At 36.0% G+C, this 19,986-nt stretch overlaps 1 protein-coding gene across 9 annotated transcripts in view; it reads left to right on the top strand.

Annotated features, from left to right (window-relative positions):
* Nucleotides 1-19,986, top strand: part of FRYL (FRY like transcription coactivator) — a 314,599-nt gene that overhangs the window by 253,844 nt on the left and 40,769 nt on the right. For all 9 annotated transcript variants that reach the window (XM_069105195.1, XM_069105197.1, XM_069105194.1 and 6 more), the window contains 6 exons: nucleotides 259-449; nucleotides 1,043-1,137; nucleotides 4,529-5,136; nucleotides 6,561-6,658; nucleotides 10,800-10,970; nucleotides 12,683-12,823. In XM_069105195.1, coding sequence (XP_068961296.1) covers nucleotides 259-449; nucleotides 1,043-1,137; nucleotides 4,529-5,136; nucleotides 6,561-6,658; nucleotides 10,800-10,970; nucleotides 12,683-12,823 — 1,304 coding nt within the window. The remainder of the gene's footprint in view (nucleotides 1-258; nucleotides 450-1,042; nucleotides 1,138-4,528; nucleotides 5,137-6,560; nucleotides 6,659-10,799; nucleotides 10,971-12,682; nucleotides 12,824-19,986) is intronic.

Here is a 19,986-nt window from a genome sequence, read left to right as displayed (position 1 = left end):
GAAAGAATTTTGTTAGAGGTGCACACATGAGTGTGACACAGTATACTTGATCAAGGTTCATAATTTCTTAATGTTTTAGTTTTATCCTAAAACACTTTTTCAAAAAATCATGGTTTAAATTGTTTTGGTACCTAAAAGTTTATTGCTCTGGAAATTAAAATAATTGGAAGAATCTAATGATAGGAAAATAAGAGGACAAATACTTTGTGATTCTAAACCGACAATTTGGGGGGGAAATTGTCTCATTTATTTTCACAGCAAGATTTCAGTTGGAGCATCATCTTAGTGAAGTTGCTTTGCAAACAGCACTTTCTTGTTCTTCTCGACACTATGCTGGGAGATCTTTTCAGATTTTCAGAGCTCTGAAGCAGCCACTTTCTGCAAATACACTTTCAGATGTTCTTTCCAGACTTGTAGAAACTGTAGGTGATGCAGGAGAAGATGCCCAGGTAAATGTATTTCAGTTTAATCAATATTATAGAGTAGCTATGGGGAATTAACATATTATAATGAGTTTGTAGAACTGGGATATCAAATGCAGAAAAACCACATAGTACTTTTAAAATTCTAGATCCAATATATTAGCATAACAGCGAAAAATCAAGAATGTTACACCATTAAGTATAGTGATTATATACATCTAAATTCTTGTCCTTTCTCCTCTATTTAGGTCAGGAAAGCTTTCTGAAGAAGATTTTATTTGATTAATATCCTGAAAAAAATTACAGGATAAAGTGGTTAAGGAGAAGTTGGGATTTTTCTTTAAATTTATAGGATAGATTTCATATTCTGATAACAGTAAAAATCTGAGTTGAGGAAACAGTTGCATAATGGGAAAATCAGTTATACATACAATTAAAATGACACTTTTATTACCTTGCTTTTAAAGTCAATTTATGCCATTGTTGTTCAAGAAAATCTATATCATTTTTAATACTAAATTTTCCCTCCTTTATAAAGTTTCTACTTTTCTGTCTTAATATTTCATCATGATTACTTCTTTCATAGCTTAATGTATTCAAAAACTTATATGTTCTTCTAGGGTTTTGTGATAGAACTCCTTCTCACTTTGGAGTCTTCAATTGATACGTTGGCAGAAACCATGAAGCATTATGATCTTCTTTCTGCCCTTTCTCAGTAAGAATTTTTCAACAAAAAATTTTGTATATAAAAATAATTAACACATTGCTCGTTTTTATTGTATGAGATATATTATATAAAATAATTAATTGTGTTTTTGTTTAATACTTGATAAAAATGATTTTTTAAAAAATTCTCATAACCTCTGATCTAATATGTATAGATATATGCTTGTAAGTATGTATATGTCTCTACAGCAGATAGAAGGATGTTTTTACAATTCATTTAATGTAATCACATGAAAAAAAACTAAGAAACCAAAGGGTTTGCCGCCCATACAGGTTCTTGGATCTGCTTTGATAAAGGAAAGCAACTCAAAATGGGTTAACAAGCTTACTTTAATCAGTCAGACATATATCGTTTACCTTGTTCAGGGGAAAAAGGTCAGCACCCCGAACTTCAAAGCATACAGGCAGAATTATCCAGACAGAAACAGATCAAGTAGACAGATTTCTAAACTGTCCAACCATTACATCCATACCCAGTCAACATCTGGGTTTTTCAAAGGGGAGGGGGCGGGGGGGCGGGGGGCTCTGGACAGCGGCTTTTCAGAATACACATCAAATCACAGAACACTTCTCAAAGTGAGCCCCCAAAACAAAGCCTCACATCAGGGCTTATATAGCCTTCTCCTGGCTCTGAGAATGTAACAACCTTATTGACCCACTGGCCAATCAAAAAGTATCTACTGAAAAACAAGCCTCCCACCCCAGGCTCCAGGTGCACTTTAGCCTAGGGGCAGGGAAGATCTTCCAAATTTGCATTTCTATTACATTTGGCCCCAAGATCTTTCATGCCCATAGCATAGACAATTTACTTTTGAATTAGCACTAAACATCTCTTAGGTCACATTTTCAAGATACAGAACTGAAGTTACCAAAGTGGCTACTGGCCCTTAAACAAACACAAAGTACATAGTATTATCACTTCAATTCAAAACAAGAGGGCAAATAAAGTTCTGGGGGGAGGGGAGTGTCCTTCCCCTCACACAGCTCCAGCCCTAGCTTCCAAGCACAGAGAGGGGGCTGGGCAACAAAACCAACAAGGTGGGGTCCCTAGGGATCCAAGTCACTTCATCCCACCCACCATAGTCACAAGTCCATCCTCCCCCTGGGTCCCAAGCTGTGGGATGCAGCCAGGAAACACACTCAGTGCCCCTGCTTTGCTGCTCAGTTCTTATCTTTTCCTGTGGCTGAATTCCGAACTCCTGGGTTCCTTCTCCTCCCGCAGGTGGCAGCCACTCCTGGCTTCTGCCCAGGTCCCGATGCAGGCAGCTCACCATTCCCGCTCTCAGCTCAGCGAAGTCTGCATGCAGGCCATTCTTCTCTCCTGCTCCACGGCTCCACAGAATCACAGCTACCGCAACTGGGAAACAAACAATTATCCCAGTCCCCATACTTTCCTTTTACTCTGCAGATCCTGTTCGTGACGCCATTTTGTAGCAGCAAGCACCCCAAGCGTCCTCAGGGTTTGCCGCCCATACAGGTTCTTGGATCTGCTTTGATAAAGGAAAGCAACTCAAAATGGGTTAACAAGCTTACTTTAATCAGTCAGACATATATCGTTTACCTTGTTCAGGGGAAAAAGGTCAGCACCCCGAACTTCAAAGCATACAGGCAGAATTATCCAGACAGAAACAGATCAAGTAGACAGCTTTCCAAACTGTCCAACCATTACATCCATACCCAGTCAACATCTGGGTTTTTCAAAGCCGGGGGGGGCTCTGGACAACGGCTTTTCAGAATACAGATCAAATCACAGAACATTTCTCAAAGTGAGCCCCCAAAACAAAGCCTCACATCAGGGCTTATATAGCCTTCTCCTGGCTCTGAGAATGTAACAACCTTATTGACCCACTGGCCAATCAAAAAGTATCTACTGAAAAACAAGCCTCCCTCCCCAGGCTTCAGGTGCACTTTAGCCTAGGGGCAGGGAAGATCTTCCAAATTTGCATTCCTATTACAACCCATTAGGAATTAGAATTAGCAGGAATTTTATTTACATTTGAGGAATGGGCAAACTTATTTGGGTTTTGAGTGTTAATGTCTAGAGAATGTTGGTGTCATCAATAAAAACAAGAAAGTCTGGAAAAAAATAATTTAGAGAAAATATTATTTGAGTTTGTAGAATAAGCTACAGTTAGGTCACTTAGCGCTACCTAGTGATAGTAGACCTAATAAGAATCTGTCTGAGTACAAAGTTGGTCATATATACAAAGTGACATTCTAGTTTTTAAATAGTGTGATCAAATAGTGTAATTGAGTGATTAGAGATTTTCCAAGTTTTATCCAGTTGCAGAAAAGATAAAAAGAAATTTCTCCTTGAGCCAAACATAAGTGCCCAGTCAAGGAAAGTCTTGCCAAAGCAAAAGAGAAAAGGCACGTTCCTCTCCATTTTAAAGAATCTGTTCTTGATTCGTTAATTTGGGTAACTTTTTATTGGGGTACTGTCTCAATTAATGCAGATTTTAAAAAATTGTATAATTAATTTATTTTTAGTTTTCAACATTCATAAGATTTTGAGTTATAAATTTTCTCCTCCCTTTCCTCCCCCCTCCCCAAAATGGTGTGCATTCTCATATAGGCTCTACTTACACATTCATATTAAAAATATTTTCACATTAGTCATGATGTAAAGAAGAATTAGAACTAATAGGAGGGACCACAAGAAAGAAGAAGCAAAACAACAAAAGAAAAAGAGAGCAGACAGCGTGCTTCCATCTGCATTCAGACTCCAGAGTTCTTTCTCTGGAAGTGGCTAACATTTTCCATCACGAGTCTTTTGGTGTTGTCTTAGGTCCTTGTTAATAGAGATTTTTTGCCACTATTGCTAGTAACAATAATAATTATAACAGCACTCATACAGCATTTTAAGATTTATAATTATTATATTACATAAATACATTTCATTTGATCTTCACAACAATCCTGTTAGGTAGGTGTTATCATCATCCCCATTTTATTGGTGGGGAAACTGAGGCTGAGGAAGGTTGACTTACTTGGGCCTAGGACCACACTGCTAATAATGTCTGAGGCAGAATTCAAACTCTGGTTTTCCTGAGTCTAAATCCAGTTTTGCCACCTAGTTTCCCTAATTTGTTCAGAGCACTGAGGGTTTAAATGACATATTGATGGTCCTTCAGCCAGGATATGTGAAAGGCAGGACTTTTCTCCAGCTCATCTTAACTGCACTACTAGCCTTCTATATCTTTTGCCCTGTTTTCATGCTTTGGGAAAATGTTATTTCTTGATATAATGGAATTTAACATCCTTGAGCAAACATTTATCTTTGTAGATACAGTTCTTTCCGATGTAGATTTTGAGACTTTGAGCAAAATGATGATTTACATGTGTGACTTATACCCTTTTTGTTTTGTTTTGTTTTTTAGAACCTCATACCATGATGCTGTCATGGGAAACAAGTTTGCAGCTAATAGGAAAAGCACTGGACAACTCAACCTAAGCACAAGCCCCATTAGTAGTGGCAATTATTTGAGTTATTACAACAATGCAAGAAGTAACTCTTTGAGACTAAGTTTAATTGGTGACCGAAGAGGTGACAGGCGAAGGAGTAACACACTGGATATAATGGATGGACGGATAAATCATGGTGGAAGTTTAGCAAGGACTAGAAGCCTTTCCTCTCTGAGAGAGGGAGGAATTAATGATGTGCAGTCCACTACTGACCCTACTAACTTGATGGCCACCATTTTTTGGATAGCAGCATCCTTGCTAGAATCAGATTATGAGTATGAATACCTCCTGGCTCTCAGGCTACTCAATAAACTGCTCATTCACTTGCCTTTGGATAAATCTGAGAGCAGAGAGAAGATTGAAAATGTACAAAGTCAATTAAAATGGAATAATTTTCCAGGTCTTCAGCAGCTTTTCCTTAAGGGCTTTACCTCAGTATCTACACAGGAAATGACAGTCCACCTCCTCAGTAAACTCATTACTGTCTCCAAATACACTTTGGTGGATCCTTCCCAATTATCAGGTAATGTTGGGAATCTTGCATCAGTACCTTTATTTTGAATCAGTGGGTGTAAGTTAATCTTTATTGTTGAAATTCATGGTTTTTCTTCTTTCTGATTTTTTGTTAATAGTTAAACATGCTATATTGAATTATAACTCACTGCAACAAGTTGAATGAGGGATCTCTATATACATTTGAGGCTTTTAAAAATGAGGAGACATGACCATTTTCTCCTCCATATTCCAGTTCCTATGCTTAGTAGCAAAGGACTCTCCAGATCGGTGATTGTGTGGTAAAACAGTGGAAAAGGAAAAGAACATCTATGCACAAAGCTTAGTAAGGTCAAGTGAGATTTTTTTAAAAGAGATATTCTTTTTGATCAAATGGAGAAGGAAGGGATCTTCCAAATTTGCATCCAGATTGGGTGCTGGTTTGGCAGTTCCCTCAATATGGCTTTCCAACTTCCCCCCCCCCACATCTTTTTTTTTTTCTTAACAAGGAAGGTGTATAAGTTTCAAAGTGGTGATTGATGGGAAGCATCCTCACGCATTACCTCAGCTTTCAGACTTACACTTTCAGATCTTTGAGAGGATAAAAATATGGAATTAAAATGTTTCCCAGTTTATTTTAAAATGTCTGAAAAAAGGCATGTGAAAGGTCTTATCTAAGACCTCGGGGTGCTCTGGGACCATTTGAACTGAGACAGAGACATATGAATTTATGATTGGGAAAACAAAACTCATCGTTTCAGAGATTTAAAAGAAAAAGCAGAGAATGATTAAAACTGTATAAGCATGCAAGTGTTCAGGATAACAGTGTATGAGTCTTCCCAGGATGTTCTGCCTCTTAAGTGCCTGAGTACCGAGATGTCAGTGGGCTTTTTTTTAAGTTAAGAACTAACATCTTATGTAAATGCTTATGGCCTTTTTCCTTGAGTTATTTCATTCAACCGGTAACTCTTGTTCTGTAGAAGCAATTAACATTGATTTGTGTTGCCTGGATTATTTTTGCAGATATAGAATTATAAGAAACAAACATGGGGGCAGCTAGGTGGTGCGGTGAATAGAACAACAGCCCTGGAGTCAGCACCAGAGTTCAAATCCAACCTCAGACACTTGACACAGACTAGCTATGTGACCTTGGGCAAGTCACTTAACCCCAATTGCCCTACCTTCCCCCCTCCAAAAAGGCCAAGAAATAAAATAAACATGCACATCATAACAAATTTCATTGAAACTACCAAACTACAGAATGAATCATGGTAGTAATAGTTTAAGGGGCCCTACAACTTATATGAAATTTAGACGTCAGCTTCTGAAGTTGACAATAAGAACTGAAAATAGGCAGAAAGAGAGAGGAGTATCATTAACCCAATTCTGAGTTTTTATTCTCCAAAAATGAACAGTATAACCTTTGATGTGTGGATTTTTTTTTAACATCTGTAGGTTTCCCCTTAAACATCCTGTGCTTATTGCCTCATTTAATTCAGCATTTTGATAACCCAACACAGTTCTGCAAAGAAACAGCTGGTCGAATAGCAAAGGTATGTAAATATTATGATAAAAAATGAAAGCTTTCACTATAAGGTCTTCTGGTCTTCCTGTTAAATCACTTTTAGAGTTTTTTCAGTATCACAATGCTCTTTACAAAGCATATTTATTATGCAAATTTTGGTATCTGAAATTTTTCTGCTGTAGTATTAACATCTAAACATTTTAAAACTGATAGAGTCAAGGTAAATATTGAAAAATGGTGGTAATAAAACTGTTGCTTTAACTTATGTGCTGGCATCAGCAGATAAAAAGTTGTAGAGAATACTTTCTTAATTTCTCTTTCCATTGTCAGTCTGAATACAAGGTCCCTAAATTAAAAATAAGTATACTGTCATATTTATACATCTCTCTGTCACACATTGTAATACTGTGGGATTCATGAGAAAGGGGAGCTTCTCATATTTCTAGTCAGAACCCCCCCTGACCTTGGCTTGAGTTTATCACTTTGACTTTACTACTTTGAGGCTGGAAAGGAAAAATGATAGGAAGTTGAGTAATTTTATCAAAAATTATTTTAAATAATTTAAATGTTTTAATGCAATGGATAATTAACTAGTTCAAAATTTGAAACAGTAAGAAAAATAGGATTAGAGATTTAGAACTGGAAAGGCCATTATAGGCCATCTAATGCAAACCCGTTATTTTACAGATGAGGAACCTGAGACCCAGAAAGTTTTAAGTGTCTTACACAAGTCTGCACAGCCAGTAAGTGGCAGGTGAAGAGGACCTGAAATTTACAAATTAAGTCCACAGTATGTTTTTGAAAATAAATTAGAATAGCTGAGGAAAATAGTAGTGATCAGCAGCACAAGCTTTAAAATTTAAAAATAGACAAAACCAGGGCGGCCAGGTGGCGCAGTGAGTAAGAGTGCTGGCCCCAGCGTCGGGAGACCTGGGATCGGTTCCGGCCTCAGATACTTGGCACCCACACAAAAATAACTGGCCATTACTTGAGCAAGTTACTTAACCCCGATTGGTTTAAAAAAAAAAACCCAGCAAAGATAAGATTCAAAAAACAATGAGTAATTTTTTAAAAATCAACTCCAGTTGACAAGTATTAGGTAACAAAATAGAAGTGTGCAGGTCATTAAGAATCCAAAAGAGACATCCATAATTGAATAAATTATATCAGCCACAGGTTCTCTGATAAGTTCAAACAAATTGATACTCATCCCAAAGTAAAGGAAGAAATTAAATAAGCTGAAAAAAGGGACTGTGGTATCCCAAGGAACAATTCCATTCAACTTGTAAACACTTTACAAAAATTTAAAATATTAATAAAGCAGAATTAATCTTGTATGCAAGAATCTGGGATCCTGAATTTACACTAGCACAAAAAAAGTAAATCATAACACGTAAACACATAATATTGCAAAAGAAATCAAAGGCTTAAAAATAGTGATAACTTAATCATTGAATAATAGGGCGTTGCACAGGAAATAGAAAAGCTGTGTGTTGGCCATAATCAGCGAAATAATTAAAGAAAATTTTCCAGAACGAAAAGTCAGTCTCAGCATGCATATTGTTTCTCTGTTATTTGTGATAAAGAATGTTTATTTACTTCCTGTTGAGTAATGAATAACAGGTTTCTCTCTAGATGTCTTTAGTCAGCAGGAAGTAGATGAGCTTTGGGAAGTTTAGATTCAATCTTTAATTGCTATCTCCTTTACAACTCTTGAGTGCTCTTTGTGCTATTTTGTGAACACTTTTTATGCAAATATCTTCATTTTTAATCTCACCCAACTCATCATCTTCTAAGCATTCTCTGTGCACTTGAGGGTCTCGGCATGGGGCCCGCTGATTAGGAATGGCCTTCATCTACAGGCCACAGAGAGCTAATAGTATTATCAAGAAATTCATATTGTCGAGCAAGGGAGTTTATTTATTAATCACATTTTGTACAATAAGTCTAAAATCAATTTCAAAATGATATTTCTTTAAATGTCACAACTTTTGTTCAGATAAATGTTTTTCTTTTTTCATAAAACATAGAACACTCTTATAGATACATACAAACATATGTGATATTAATATTTGGATATATGCATTTTCTATACCTTTTATACACATGTATAAGTAATGTGTACATATGGATATACATCTATGCATATGCTTCCAGAAAAGAGAATCAAGAATTTCTGAATATAGAACCTCTGTTCTATTTACATATAGTGAGAGAGAGAGAGAGAGAGAGAGAGAGAGAGAGAGAGAATGTAGTATCCTGGATGTAGAGTCAAGAAGACATGGATTTAAATTCTGCCTCATGCACATATGAGTCATGTGATCCTGGCAAGTCACAATTGTTTTCAACCTTATCCAAAAGACAGGTATAATCCTATCATATTTTCTTGACCCAGATGGTTGGGAAGATCAAACGAGATAATGTAATACAGAGCATTCTTTATTGACATTTTAAATGTCAGCTATTATTTTAACAATGTCTGTCCTTAAGAGAAAAGCTAATTTTATTCTTTTGGCAAGTTTTTCATATTCTGAAGTATTTAAATACACAGTTGTGACATTTTAAAAGCATTTGGCAGGGTTTCTTTTCATATGTTACAGATATTCTCTTATCTCTTAAATAAATAACCAGATAGCTCAAATATCAGGTTTAAAAAAAAACAAACATTTTGAATGCTGTTTTTATGAAAAATCGATATTTAAGAAATATATGAAAATTGATGTCATTAAAAAAAAACCCTTCTACAGTATTTCATAAGGTATTTCATAGTCTCTTATACATACCACATCTAGAGTCTATTCGTTGGTAATGCCTACTGATGATATTGACCCTAAGGCATATTATAAGATCTTTAAATGCTTTCTTAATCATTAAATAAAATTAAATCTCTTGACCTTTTTTTGAGAGGAAGAAGGAAGCTGAGACTAGGTCTCTTTATCTTTCCCAGGAAGGCTAGGAAAGGCCCTATACTAGGGCTGATTGGCACAGAATCTTTGACCTGCTCCATTTCTGATTTGAGCCATTTGCCCCTGGAGGCTCACTTTGTTATTCTGTAATCCCTGCTCTTAACTCCCAGGGGCTCACCATATTGATATATAATGAAAACATTCAGTTGGCTTTAGCCCTCCTGCACCTCAGAACTCAGAAGCATAAGTGATCCATCAAACTCAGCCTCCACTAATAGCAGGTTTTATGAGCATGTACCACCATCCATAATCATGGGCCAGTCAGTTCACCTTTGAGAGCCTCATTTTCCTCATCTGTAAAAAAAGAATAACACTTTCACAACCTACTTTATAAAGTTGTTGAGGAGAGAAATGCTTTGCAAATCCTAAAATTTACATAAATTTCACTTGTTCTATGATTTTGCAAGGATCCTTGATGTCATTTGTGTGGGTATTTCCTCCATTGTAGGTAACAGCCCCTCCATGCCTTCATAGATATAAAAACCTCTGAGAGCTTCTCTGGCTGAAAAATTCGTCAGCTCGGAGTCAGCCTAGCAGTGTGCTTTTAGGATTGTCCATGGATGACACACATAGAACCAGTTACTAGGCCCATACTTAGAGCCTTTTTCAATGTAGTAAGAAAGACCTAGCAGAACTTTAGTTCTACTGGTATAGCATTCTAGAACCCAGGGGCACTTTGATACTCATCAGAATAGTGTTTGAATGAAGAAAAAATGGATATAAACAGCAATTAATTATAGCATATTCCATTCCTACAATATTCTAATGTTCTGACATGCTGTCATCACATCTTTAAAGCTTTATCTAGTAACAGGTGGGTTTCAGAAGTACCAAATTTCCTTCATTGTCTTGTCAGTAGAAACCCTATAAACTTTGGTTGCATGATCATAGGTGATCTATGGCAGGCTGGGGCCCTGCGATGATTGATTTGCAATTCACATCTCAGAACTGAATGGGGATTTCTTTAGACTTCCTCAGATGTGTCAAAACCCAAGAAGGTGCTCTTAGAATTAGCTTATTTCCTGCAGCATCTAACTGAAGTTTTAGACTGGACCAGATTTTCTGTGACCGTGTTAATGTACACCTGTACTTCCTTTTAATTTAAACATGTTAATGCAATCATTTGCCTTAAGTTTAGACTTAATGTCTCTTGTTATTGTTGTTGTTATTGTTGTTTTTGAATGAAATACCTTTATTTTCCAGGTCTGTGCAGAAGAAAAATCACCAACACTTGTCAATTTGGCTCACATGATGAGTTTATATAGTACACACACTTACTCCAGGGACTGCTCAAATTGGATTAATGTAGTGTGTCGATACCTACATGATTCCTTTTCAGAAACTACATTTAATCTTGTAACTTACCTTGCTGAGGTAAATTTTCCTTTAAATGTTGATCTGCCCATTTTTAAATTTGACAATTTTTTATTTAAATACATTTTTCTAGCAGCCTTTATATTTAACTGATATCCAAAGTGTTAACTGAGTAAAGTCAACTAATTTTGGGTGTAACTTAGTTGAATGCAAAAAAAATTGTCTTCTCTTAAAATAGAAAAATGAATGATTTCTTTGCCTTCTAGCAGGAAAATAATGTAAAAACCTTCTCTACCTTCAAAATGGCAGCAAAGTCTTTCAGTGTTCTTCAGTTAGAGAACTAAATTAATAATTTCACTGCTTTAATCCATTCTCTAAGCATGTGTGCTGTCTAAAGTTATCATATATTTATTATAAGAAATGCCTAGGCCCCTCCCTGTAATTCTGTCTAAGGAGCCCCTTAACATTATAGTGAATGCTGCTAAAATCTCCCATTAAGCAGAAACTTCATTTTTGCTATTAATTAAGACAGGCCCTTTTTCAAAAGTCTTGATTTGTAGCCCAGAATTTCAACCTATGTCAGTGTCCAGACCCGAGGTCACATATAGACAAGTTAAGGTCTGAACAAAAATGGAAGATAGTTGTAGTACTGGTAACTAGAACTGAACTTCTCTATGCACTAATGTTCTCTGATAGGAAATGGATCATTTCTGTGACAGTAATAAATGTGGACAGAGCTAATATGTGATTTGCTGTTCATGTTTAAAAAGCCACTACGTAGCTCTGTTCAGTTTGGTGTGGTCATAGTATGTCAAAGTTTATAAACCCAACCAACATCTGCTTCTTAATGGTAATCCCAACAGAGCAAGATAAAAAATACAATTTCACTTAAAAGGCATTATCTGAGAGATGGTGCAAATATATTACTCCCAACTCCCAGGTTCATCTTGAATTATCCTAGAATCAAAGTGGTTTCTACAAATCCTTTCTATTGAAGCTCACTTTAAACAAGACCAGATATCCTATGTTAGCTTTAAGAGATCCCTCTGTCTACTTCTTGGGACTCCCCAATACAGACCTGTATCCATCAAAGCATTAATTACTCCTGAACCAAAGCGTTTTTCAGAGATATAGTGAAGGCATATTCTAAGGCTTGACAACTTTTATATTGTCATGGTTCATAGGTGCCTGATGTTTTTATGTAATGACAACATAGTTATTTTTTTTTCTCTTCCTTCATATATTACACTTAGTTGTCCCAGTTAAGATGTTGATTTATTTGTTACTTTAGCCAAAAATAAAGGTTTTTTAAAATGGATGTTTTAAGAAAGGTTGTGAGAAGAAAAATAAAGAAAGCCCAGTTCTCTCCTGTTTCTTAGGAGTAATGTAATACTCTTCCAAAATGTGGAAACTTAAAACAGAGACTTTTTTCCTACCTGATAGTTCAGCATAATCTTCAGGGTTTGTTATATAGCCTGCTCTCAAATCTTCAGATTACCAAATTAAGATAAATGTTTTATTTTAACATCTAAATATGTTTAACTCTTTTATTCTTATATACTGTTATTTTTATCAATTCTAGGCATACACATTGTAAATAGCTTAACTTTTATTCTATACTTTTAGTAATTCTTATTTGATTTAAATTTTCATAAGCTATAATTATATATGTTTTCACACATTGTAAACAAGTACTTTCAGTAACCTCAGTTAAGTAAAAGAAACTTGTCTTATAACTCAACTAAAGTACAACTTTCTCACATTATTTTTAGCTTTTAGAAAAAGGACTGTCTAGTATGCAGCAGTCTTTACTACAGATCATTTATAGCCTTCTGAGTCATATTGACCTCTCAGCAGCCCCAGTGAAACAATTTAATTTGGAGATCATAAAAGTTATTGGGAAATATGTACAGGTGAGTCAGAAAATGATTATCTCAACTATCAAGTATTGAAACATATTTGACCATGTGGAATTTAAGGTAATTGGTATTCAGCATTATAGAAGATAAATTTAATTTAACAAAGAAAGCAGACATTAACCAAATAATTATTTGGCCTTTTAAGTCTTATAGTCATTTTTACACATGCTTATTTGTATGTGGAAATGCTGTTAATCATTGTTTTGACCTAAAACTGTTTTCTGTTTTTCTTATTATTAAATTTTATTTTTTTGACATAAATATATTTTCCACTCTCTTAACCCTTCCATCAATGAAAAAAAAAGAAAAACAAAACCCTTGTAACAAATATGATGATGATGATGATAATGATGATAGATATAGTATGTGGAAGCACTTTACACGTATCATCTCATTTGATCCTGTCAGCAGCCCTGGGAGGTTGATACTATTTTATCCCCATTTTATAGATGAGGAAACTAAGGGAAACAGAGGTTAAGGGACTTGCCCATCATCACAAAGCTATTAAGTGTCTAAGGTTGAATTTGAACTTGTGTCTTCCTGACTTCAGTCCCAATGCTCCATCTATCAACCCATCTAGCTGCCTCCAATATGCATTTGAATGGAGATGGATACAATATTTTAAAATATTCTGTAATTAAGGTAGGACAGTTAAGTCACTCAGTGGATAGAACACTGGGCTTGGAATCAGGAAGACTCATTTTCATAATTTCAGATATGGCCTGAGATACTTGCTAGCTGTGTGAAGCCGGGTAGGTCACTTAACCCTGTTGGCCTCAGTTCCTCATCTGTAAAAAGGAGCTGAAGAAGGAAATAGCAAACCATTCCACTATCTTTGCCAAGAAAAAAACCAGAAATGGGGTCACAATGAGTTAGATACAGTTGAAATGACTGAACAACAAAACCTATCAAATAGTCCAAATTCCTGAGCTTTTAGTAGATATTCCTGTTCTATAAAATGTAAGGCAGTATACAAAAATGTAGTGCATAGTTAATTGTTTCTTTTTTTTTTTTAGCCCTAATCCATGCCTGACTCTAGAAACTAGGAATTTACTGTATAAAAATTATATTTCTTTATAAAAGAATATTCCATTTCTTCTTGAGGTTTTCTTTTTCTTGTTTTATATAAAGATATTATCATCAAATATTTATTGCAGCTCACTCCAAAAGTACTCTGGAATTGTAAGTTCCTATTTTTTTTAATGCATGTCCTTAGATGATGCCAGCCATTTATACAATTGTGCCCTTGGTAATCTCTTTTACATTTGGAATAGAACTCTTAATGTAATTTATTGGAAGTATTGTCCCTGGAGAAATTTTGGCTTTTTACAAAAAGCTTGTGCATAAATGCCTGGAGCCTAATTACTTGACTGCAAAATGAGGATTCTTTCTCCTTATTCACAAGTTTATTTAATGTTAAATATGGTTATTTACAATAACATTCTCCTAATGACTCCAGAATTGTCTGGACATTTTCATTATTGACAGTCATGTACTTAAGTGATCGTCCTTGGGCCAGGACATACTTGATTAAGTGGATGACTCAGTGCCACTGCAGCTCTTTTTACATAGCATTGGTTTTTTAAGTGTAGAGTTTTTTCTTCATTGACTAATCAGAGTCACTAGCTGAAAAAGCAAATAGAATCAGTTTTTTAAGAACAGAGTACAGGAGCCCTGGGAGTGACAGCTCCAACCCCAGACTACCCACCAGTTCTGCTTCTAGTCCAGCCCATGACCCCAAAGCTATCATCACTCATGTGAGGCAGAGGCCAGGCAAGCCAGTCTTATCTGAAGTAGCAAGGCCCACTAAGGAAGAGACAGGAGGTGGCACATGCCAGACAAGTCAGGTCAGCTCTACTCCCATGCCTTCCATATTCCTTCAGATCCTGCTGGAGACATGGCCCCAAACCCTGAAGCCATCACCTGGGAAGCATACCCTCCATCCCCAGCCAGGGAAGACTCAGAAAAAGAGTTCTTGCTAACAGAGGCCTTAGTACTATCAAATAAGTCAGTATCACAGACTAAAATTGTATTGGTGGAAATGACATTAAAGAAAAGACCTTACCTTTAGTGTTGCTGCTGCAATCTGGGGACAACAGAACTTGTCCTTCTGCCTTATAGCTGAAACTTTACATATACTCTGTTTTCTCCTCCATTAGAATGTGAGCTCCATGAGAGTGGGGACTTTTTTTAAATTTGTATCCTCAGTGCTTAGCACAGAGCTTTGCAAAAAGTCAGTGCTTAATAAATGCGTTTTCATTCATTTATTCATGATTCCCACAACTGCTAGTGTTTCCTTTTCCTAACTATCTCACATTTAACCACTTTGTGCATATTTGTATTTATTTGCTTCATATTTGTGCTGTATATATTTTTATATGTAGTTTTCTCCCTCAATAGAAGGTAAATTCCTTTTGAGTAAGGATTGTTTCATTCTTTGTATGTATCCCTCATGTGTAGCACAAATTGGAAAGTTAGACTGAACCCAAGTTATAAAATATTTTAAATGTCAGTGACATTTGTATTTGGCCTTGAAGGCTATAAGGAAACCTCTGGAGCTTAGTGAGATGGGGAATGGCATAGTCAGATGTGTGCTTTAAGGATATCTCAGTGGCCCACGTGGGCATGCCAAAGTATGAAGTGGAGAGGGGTTAGACTTGAGGCAGGGAAACCAATTAAGAGTCTTTTACAAGGTCCATACAAGTGGTAAAGGGGGCCTATCCTAGGGTGGTGGCTGCATCAGTTGAGAAAGAAGCAGTAAATGCAGGGGAGGTCTAATTAATAAGAGTTGACAATAAATCACATCTGACTAAATTGTCTTTAACATTCAGTTATCTCTGGGCCTTTTTCTTAAAGTACAGGTATGATTGTGCCACCATTCTGCTTATGAAACTTAAGCAATTCCCAAGTTTCTCTAGAGTAAGATACAAGCTACATTGTTAGGTATTTAAAGCTCTTTGTAGTCTGACTTCAACTTATCTTTTCAGGCTGATTACACATTTCTCTTCTCCATGAACTTTACATTCATTTTAGCCAAATTGATCCACTTACAATTCCTTAGACATGACATTCCATCTGCTATCTCTCTTCCTTTGCATAGACCATCTTCCTCACCTTCACATCTTGGAACCCCTAGCTCCTTTCATGACTCAAGTGTGTCTTACAAGAGAGCTTTCCCAGTTTCCTCCATCCACCAAAAAAAATTACTTTGTATATTTTTATGACATATTTTGTATTTACTTATCCATGTACATGTTTTCCTTAGTGGAAGCTCTCTGAGGGCAGGAAACTATTCCATTGCTGTCTTTGTATCCCCAGAAACATTGAAAGCATTAGAGAAAAAATTTAGTGGAAATAATTTCCATTTATACAATATTGTACCCAGAAAGGACTTTAGAAATAATGTAATTTTTACACACTTTTATATATTTCACTTTAGATGAGGTGACCAGGTACCCTGGTTTGGCTTAGTCATGCTGTTTTCTATTATTTGTCCAAGATGAAAGAAGTGATGAAGGAATCCTGATTTTTGACTGGGGCCCCTTGAATTTATTTATTTTTAGTTATAAAAAGCATCTTCAGTTTAATTAAAAGTGTCTTCCACATAAGGCTCTTTAAGTATGAGTGTATGACTTTTAGCCAAAATAATAAACAAATGGGCTCCTTAATCATGTTGTGACTCATTTTTAAAAGATTATTTATCATATATCATGATAAGTGATATATTTTACTGAACAAAATGTGACATTTTACAATAAATTATCTCCCTTCAAGGTCATTCATAATTCATCAAAGTCATTCATAATTCCATCAAAAATAGAACATTAGAAATAACCTTGTTCAGTAATTCTCTGATAATACACATCAAGCTAAAAATAAATTAGGGAGAAGGATGCCTGCTGAAGGTGTTTACCGTTGTGATAAATGAGATTCAATGTACAGTCCAAGTTGAGGAGTGATTCCCAATGGTGAGGTCCTCCAGATGCTCCGTTTTGTTGGTGACATCTTGATTTTATTAAGCACCAAGACCTTGCAGATCTTCATGGAAGAAATCTGTAATCATTCAGAGGAGTTTGGCTGTTCATCTATACAGAAAATAGGACAGGAGGAGGAGAGTGGGCTGAAAATGGCAAAGCTTTTATTAATCCTAAATTTCCCATGAAAGCAAAGGCCTATCCTTTTGGTCTCACATTTTATTGCTATTGCTATATGGCAGCAAGATATGGAAGAGTACTACTTCTGAAGAACTACAAATGCCTAGCACAGTGAGTGTATTGTATTGAAAAAGTTCGTGGTTGCAATGTTAATGGGATTTAAGATCTTCCCTGCCTGTTAATAGGCCTCAGCTGGAGCCTGTTAAGGGAAACTTACTTATGGGGAGGCTTTCTTGTAGGAAGCCTTTCAAACCTTTTGCTAGTTTCTGATTAGGCACTGAGTCACAAGGGTTGTAATGCCTTTTAGCTCTGAGAAGTATATATACACACACACACACACACACACACACACACTCTGAGTTGGTATTGTTTTGGGGGCTGAGATTCTGAATGGTTGAATGTTCAGAGCTCCCTGACTACTCAGATGTAAAGGCTCTCTCGATCCAGGGATGTATGTAGTGTATAGCAATATTGCTTTGATTCAGGCAATCTGTTGGCCTTTATTTCTCTGCTTACATTTTCTCTGAAGGTCAGGGTGATGACTTTTCCTCTAAATTAGTGAATGCAATTTTAAAAGATTGTTGACCCCTTAAACAGCTATCTTTCCTAGTAAAACAGATCTAAGAACCTGTGCTAGCAGCCATCCTGGGTATGCCAGTATGGTTACTGCTATAATGGTATATATAGAGGCAGCCTACAACATAACCAACAAGGCATTCTGAAGAAGAGCAGCAGGAAAAGATATTGTCAAGGAACTGACAGCTTCTCTAAGAAGAAGAGAAGATGGTCTGGTCATTTGGTTAGGAACAAGGAATCATAGGCAGACAAGCAAAGTAGGGGCAGGAGAAGGTATACTGGTAAAACCTCTATGGCAAACTGGGAGGACATGGATAAGAGTCAGAGATCACACATCCTTTTGAACATTTGAATAAGTCAGTACAACTATGGACAATTGAAAATCTCTCTAATATCAATTTGGCATTTATAAATATATGTGTAATATAAGATGCTTCTCTATGAGAAACTTACCTTAAAAAGTTCCTAGCTCCTGTTCTAGATTAAGCCTAAGAAAGGTCTCACAGTCTAAGCAGTAGGTAAATTTTCAGATTTCCTGAGATGTACCCAAGAAAGCCATCCACTTAATTTATATGTAGCTATTTATGAGTTTCCTTTAAAATCTGTCTAAAATACATCCAGAGTGCTTCAATGATTGGTATAGAATGATCAAAGTCTAGAAACTTCACCCACTAACCTAATTTATGGCTTCATTCTTCTATAGCTTCACTAATGTAACATTGTAAAAACTAATTTTATTAAGAATATCTTTAATTAAAATGCAATTTTAAAAGAAGGAATAAATACAGATATTTAATTATTTGATCTCTTACATACTTCATCCTTTGATACATACTCCACTGTGATTGTTATATAGTACAGGGAAAAACCCCTCAATTCTAAGTACTTTTTTTTATTCTGTAGCAATGGGTTTCCATTTTAACCAATTTTGGATATGTTATTGTGTCAGCCTGATATCCCATTAAAGTCTTTGGAAAGGATTCTACCAATAATAGAGCTGGGAAAACAAACATTAGCTCTCCTTATGCTTAGGCTCAGGGTTATTTCTAAGACCATATTTCTTCAATGTTATACCAAAATATAATATCTTGAATATCTTTCAGATAAAATCAGGTTATAAAATTCTTCCTTCATTGTGATTTATGGTTGTGCAGATATGTTGAGGTCAGATTCAGGAGAGCAGTTCAAGTGTGAAAGAATTCACTTAGCCATTCTCTGTGGCCAATGGGTCCTGATAAAGGAAATGTGAAAGCTAGGCAGGCCCTGTTAGCAAGAAGCTAATGAAAGGCCCTGATATTTGGGGGAACCTGGCTTATATAGTAGAGGTTTCAGAATGATGATGTAGTTTTAGAGTTTTTTATGGAGGGTTAAAGATTAAAGATAGGACAAGAAAGGATTTTCTGACAGACTGAGGGAGAAAAAAGGAAAAAAGGAATTCTTTATGGTTTAAAGATTTAAGGTCAGGGCAGGGGGTCACAGGTTAAAGATGAGAGATGGGGAACACAGGGTAAAGGGGACAAAAGCAATTCTTTTGGTACAAGTTAAGGAGATGTTTTATTGTATTTCAAGATAAGGGGAAAAGGACTTTAGGATGCTGTTAAGAACTACAGAATGAGCCCCAAACTCCCTCAGGAGGGGCTTCATAAAGTATTAGAAAAATAACTCTTTTTTTCAAATGCTTTATTAACTTCTGATTTACATCATTCATTTCCGCCAGATTTTGAGTTACAAATTTTCTCCCCATTTTTCCCCTACCCACCGCCCCAAAATAGCAGTCCCACAGGATATCCCCTCCTCCAATCTGTTCTCTCCCATATTTTCTCCCATACCCCTTTCGACTTTTCCAGTGGATCTCTATGCCCCAGTGCCTGTATATCTTATTTCCCAATTACATGTAAAATAGCATTAATAATAGTGTGTATATATATATATATATATTTAAGTATTTCATTTTAAAACTTTGAATTCTAGACTCATTCCCTTCCTCCCTTGTCACCCACCCTTACTGGGAAGATAAGCAGTTCAATATAGGAGAAAAGTAGCTCTTAATATTCTTCTTAACCTTTAGGGCACTGTTGTATCCATATCAGATATACTGATAGATATATGTGTATGTGTAGAGACATAGACATAGATATCTATCTCCTTCTTACAAGGATATACATGGATTTGGAAGTGAAAGTTGCCCTAGTTCAACTCCTTCATTTTACAGATCTTGCTGGATGGAATAGGAAAAGGCTTTAAATGTCCTTTTTTTTTTTTTCAATTAAATTTTATGTTTATTTTTAGTTTACATCATTCATTTCCACAAGATTTTGAATTACAAATTTTCTCCCTGTCTTTCCCCTATCCACCACCCCAAAACAGTGATCCCACTGTATACCCCCTCCCCCAATCTCCTCTCTCCTATATCCTCCTCCATACTCC

The sequence above is a fragment of the Petaurus breviceps genome, unplaced genomic scaffold (assembly GCF_028583685.1).
Source record: "Petaurus breviceps papuanus isolate PSGF00001 unplaced genomic scaffold, PetGlider_PUasm1.0 76, whole genome shotgun sequence".
Taxonomy (NCBI): domain Eukaryota; kingdom Metazoa; phylum Chordata; class Mammalia; order Diprotodontia; family Petauridae; genus Petaurus; species Petaurus breviceps.
Note: the sequence above shows the minus strand (reverse complement) of the source record. Positions and strands in the feature narration are given on the sequence as shown.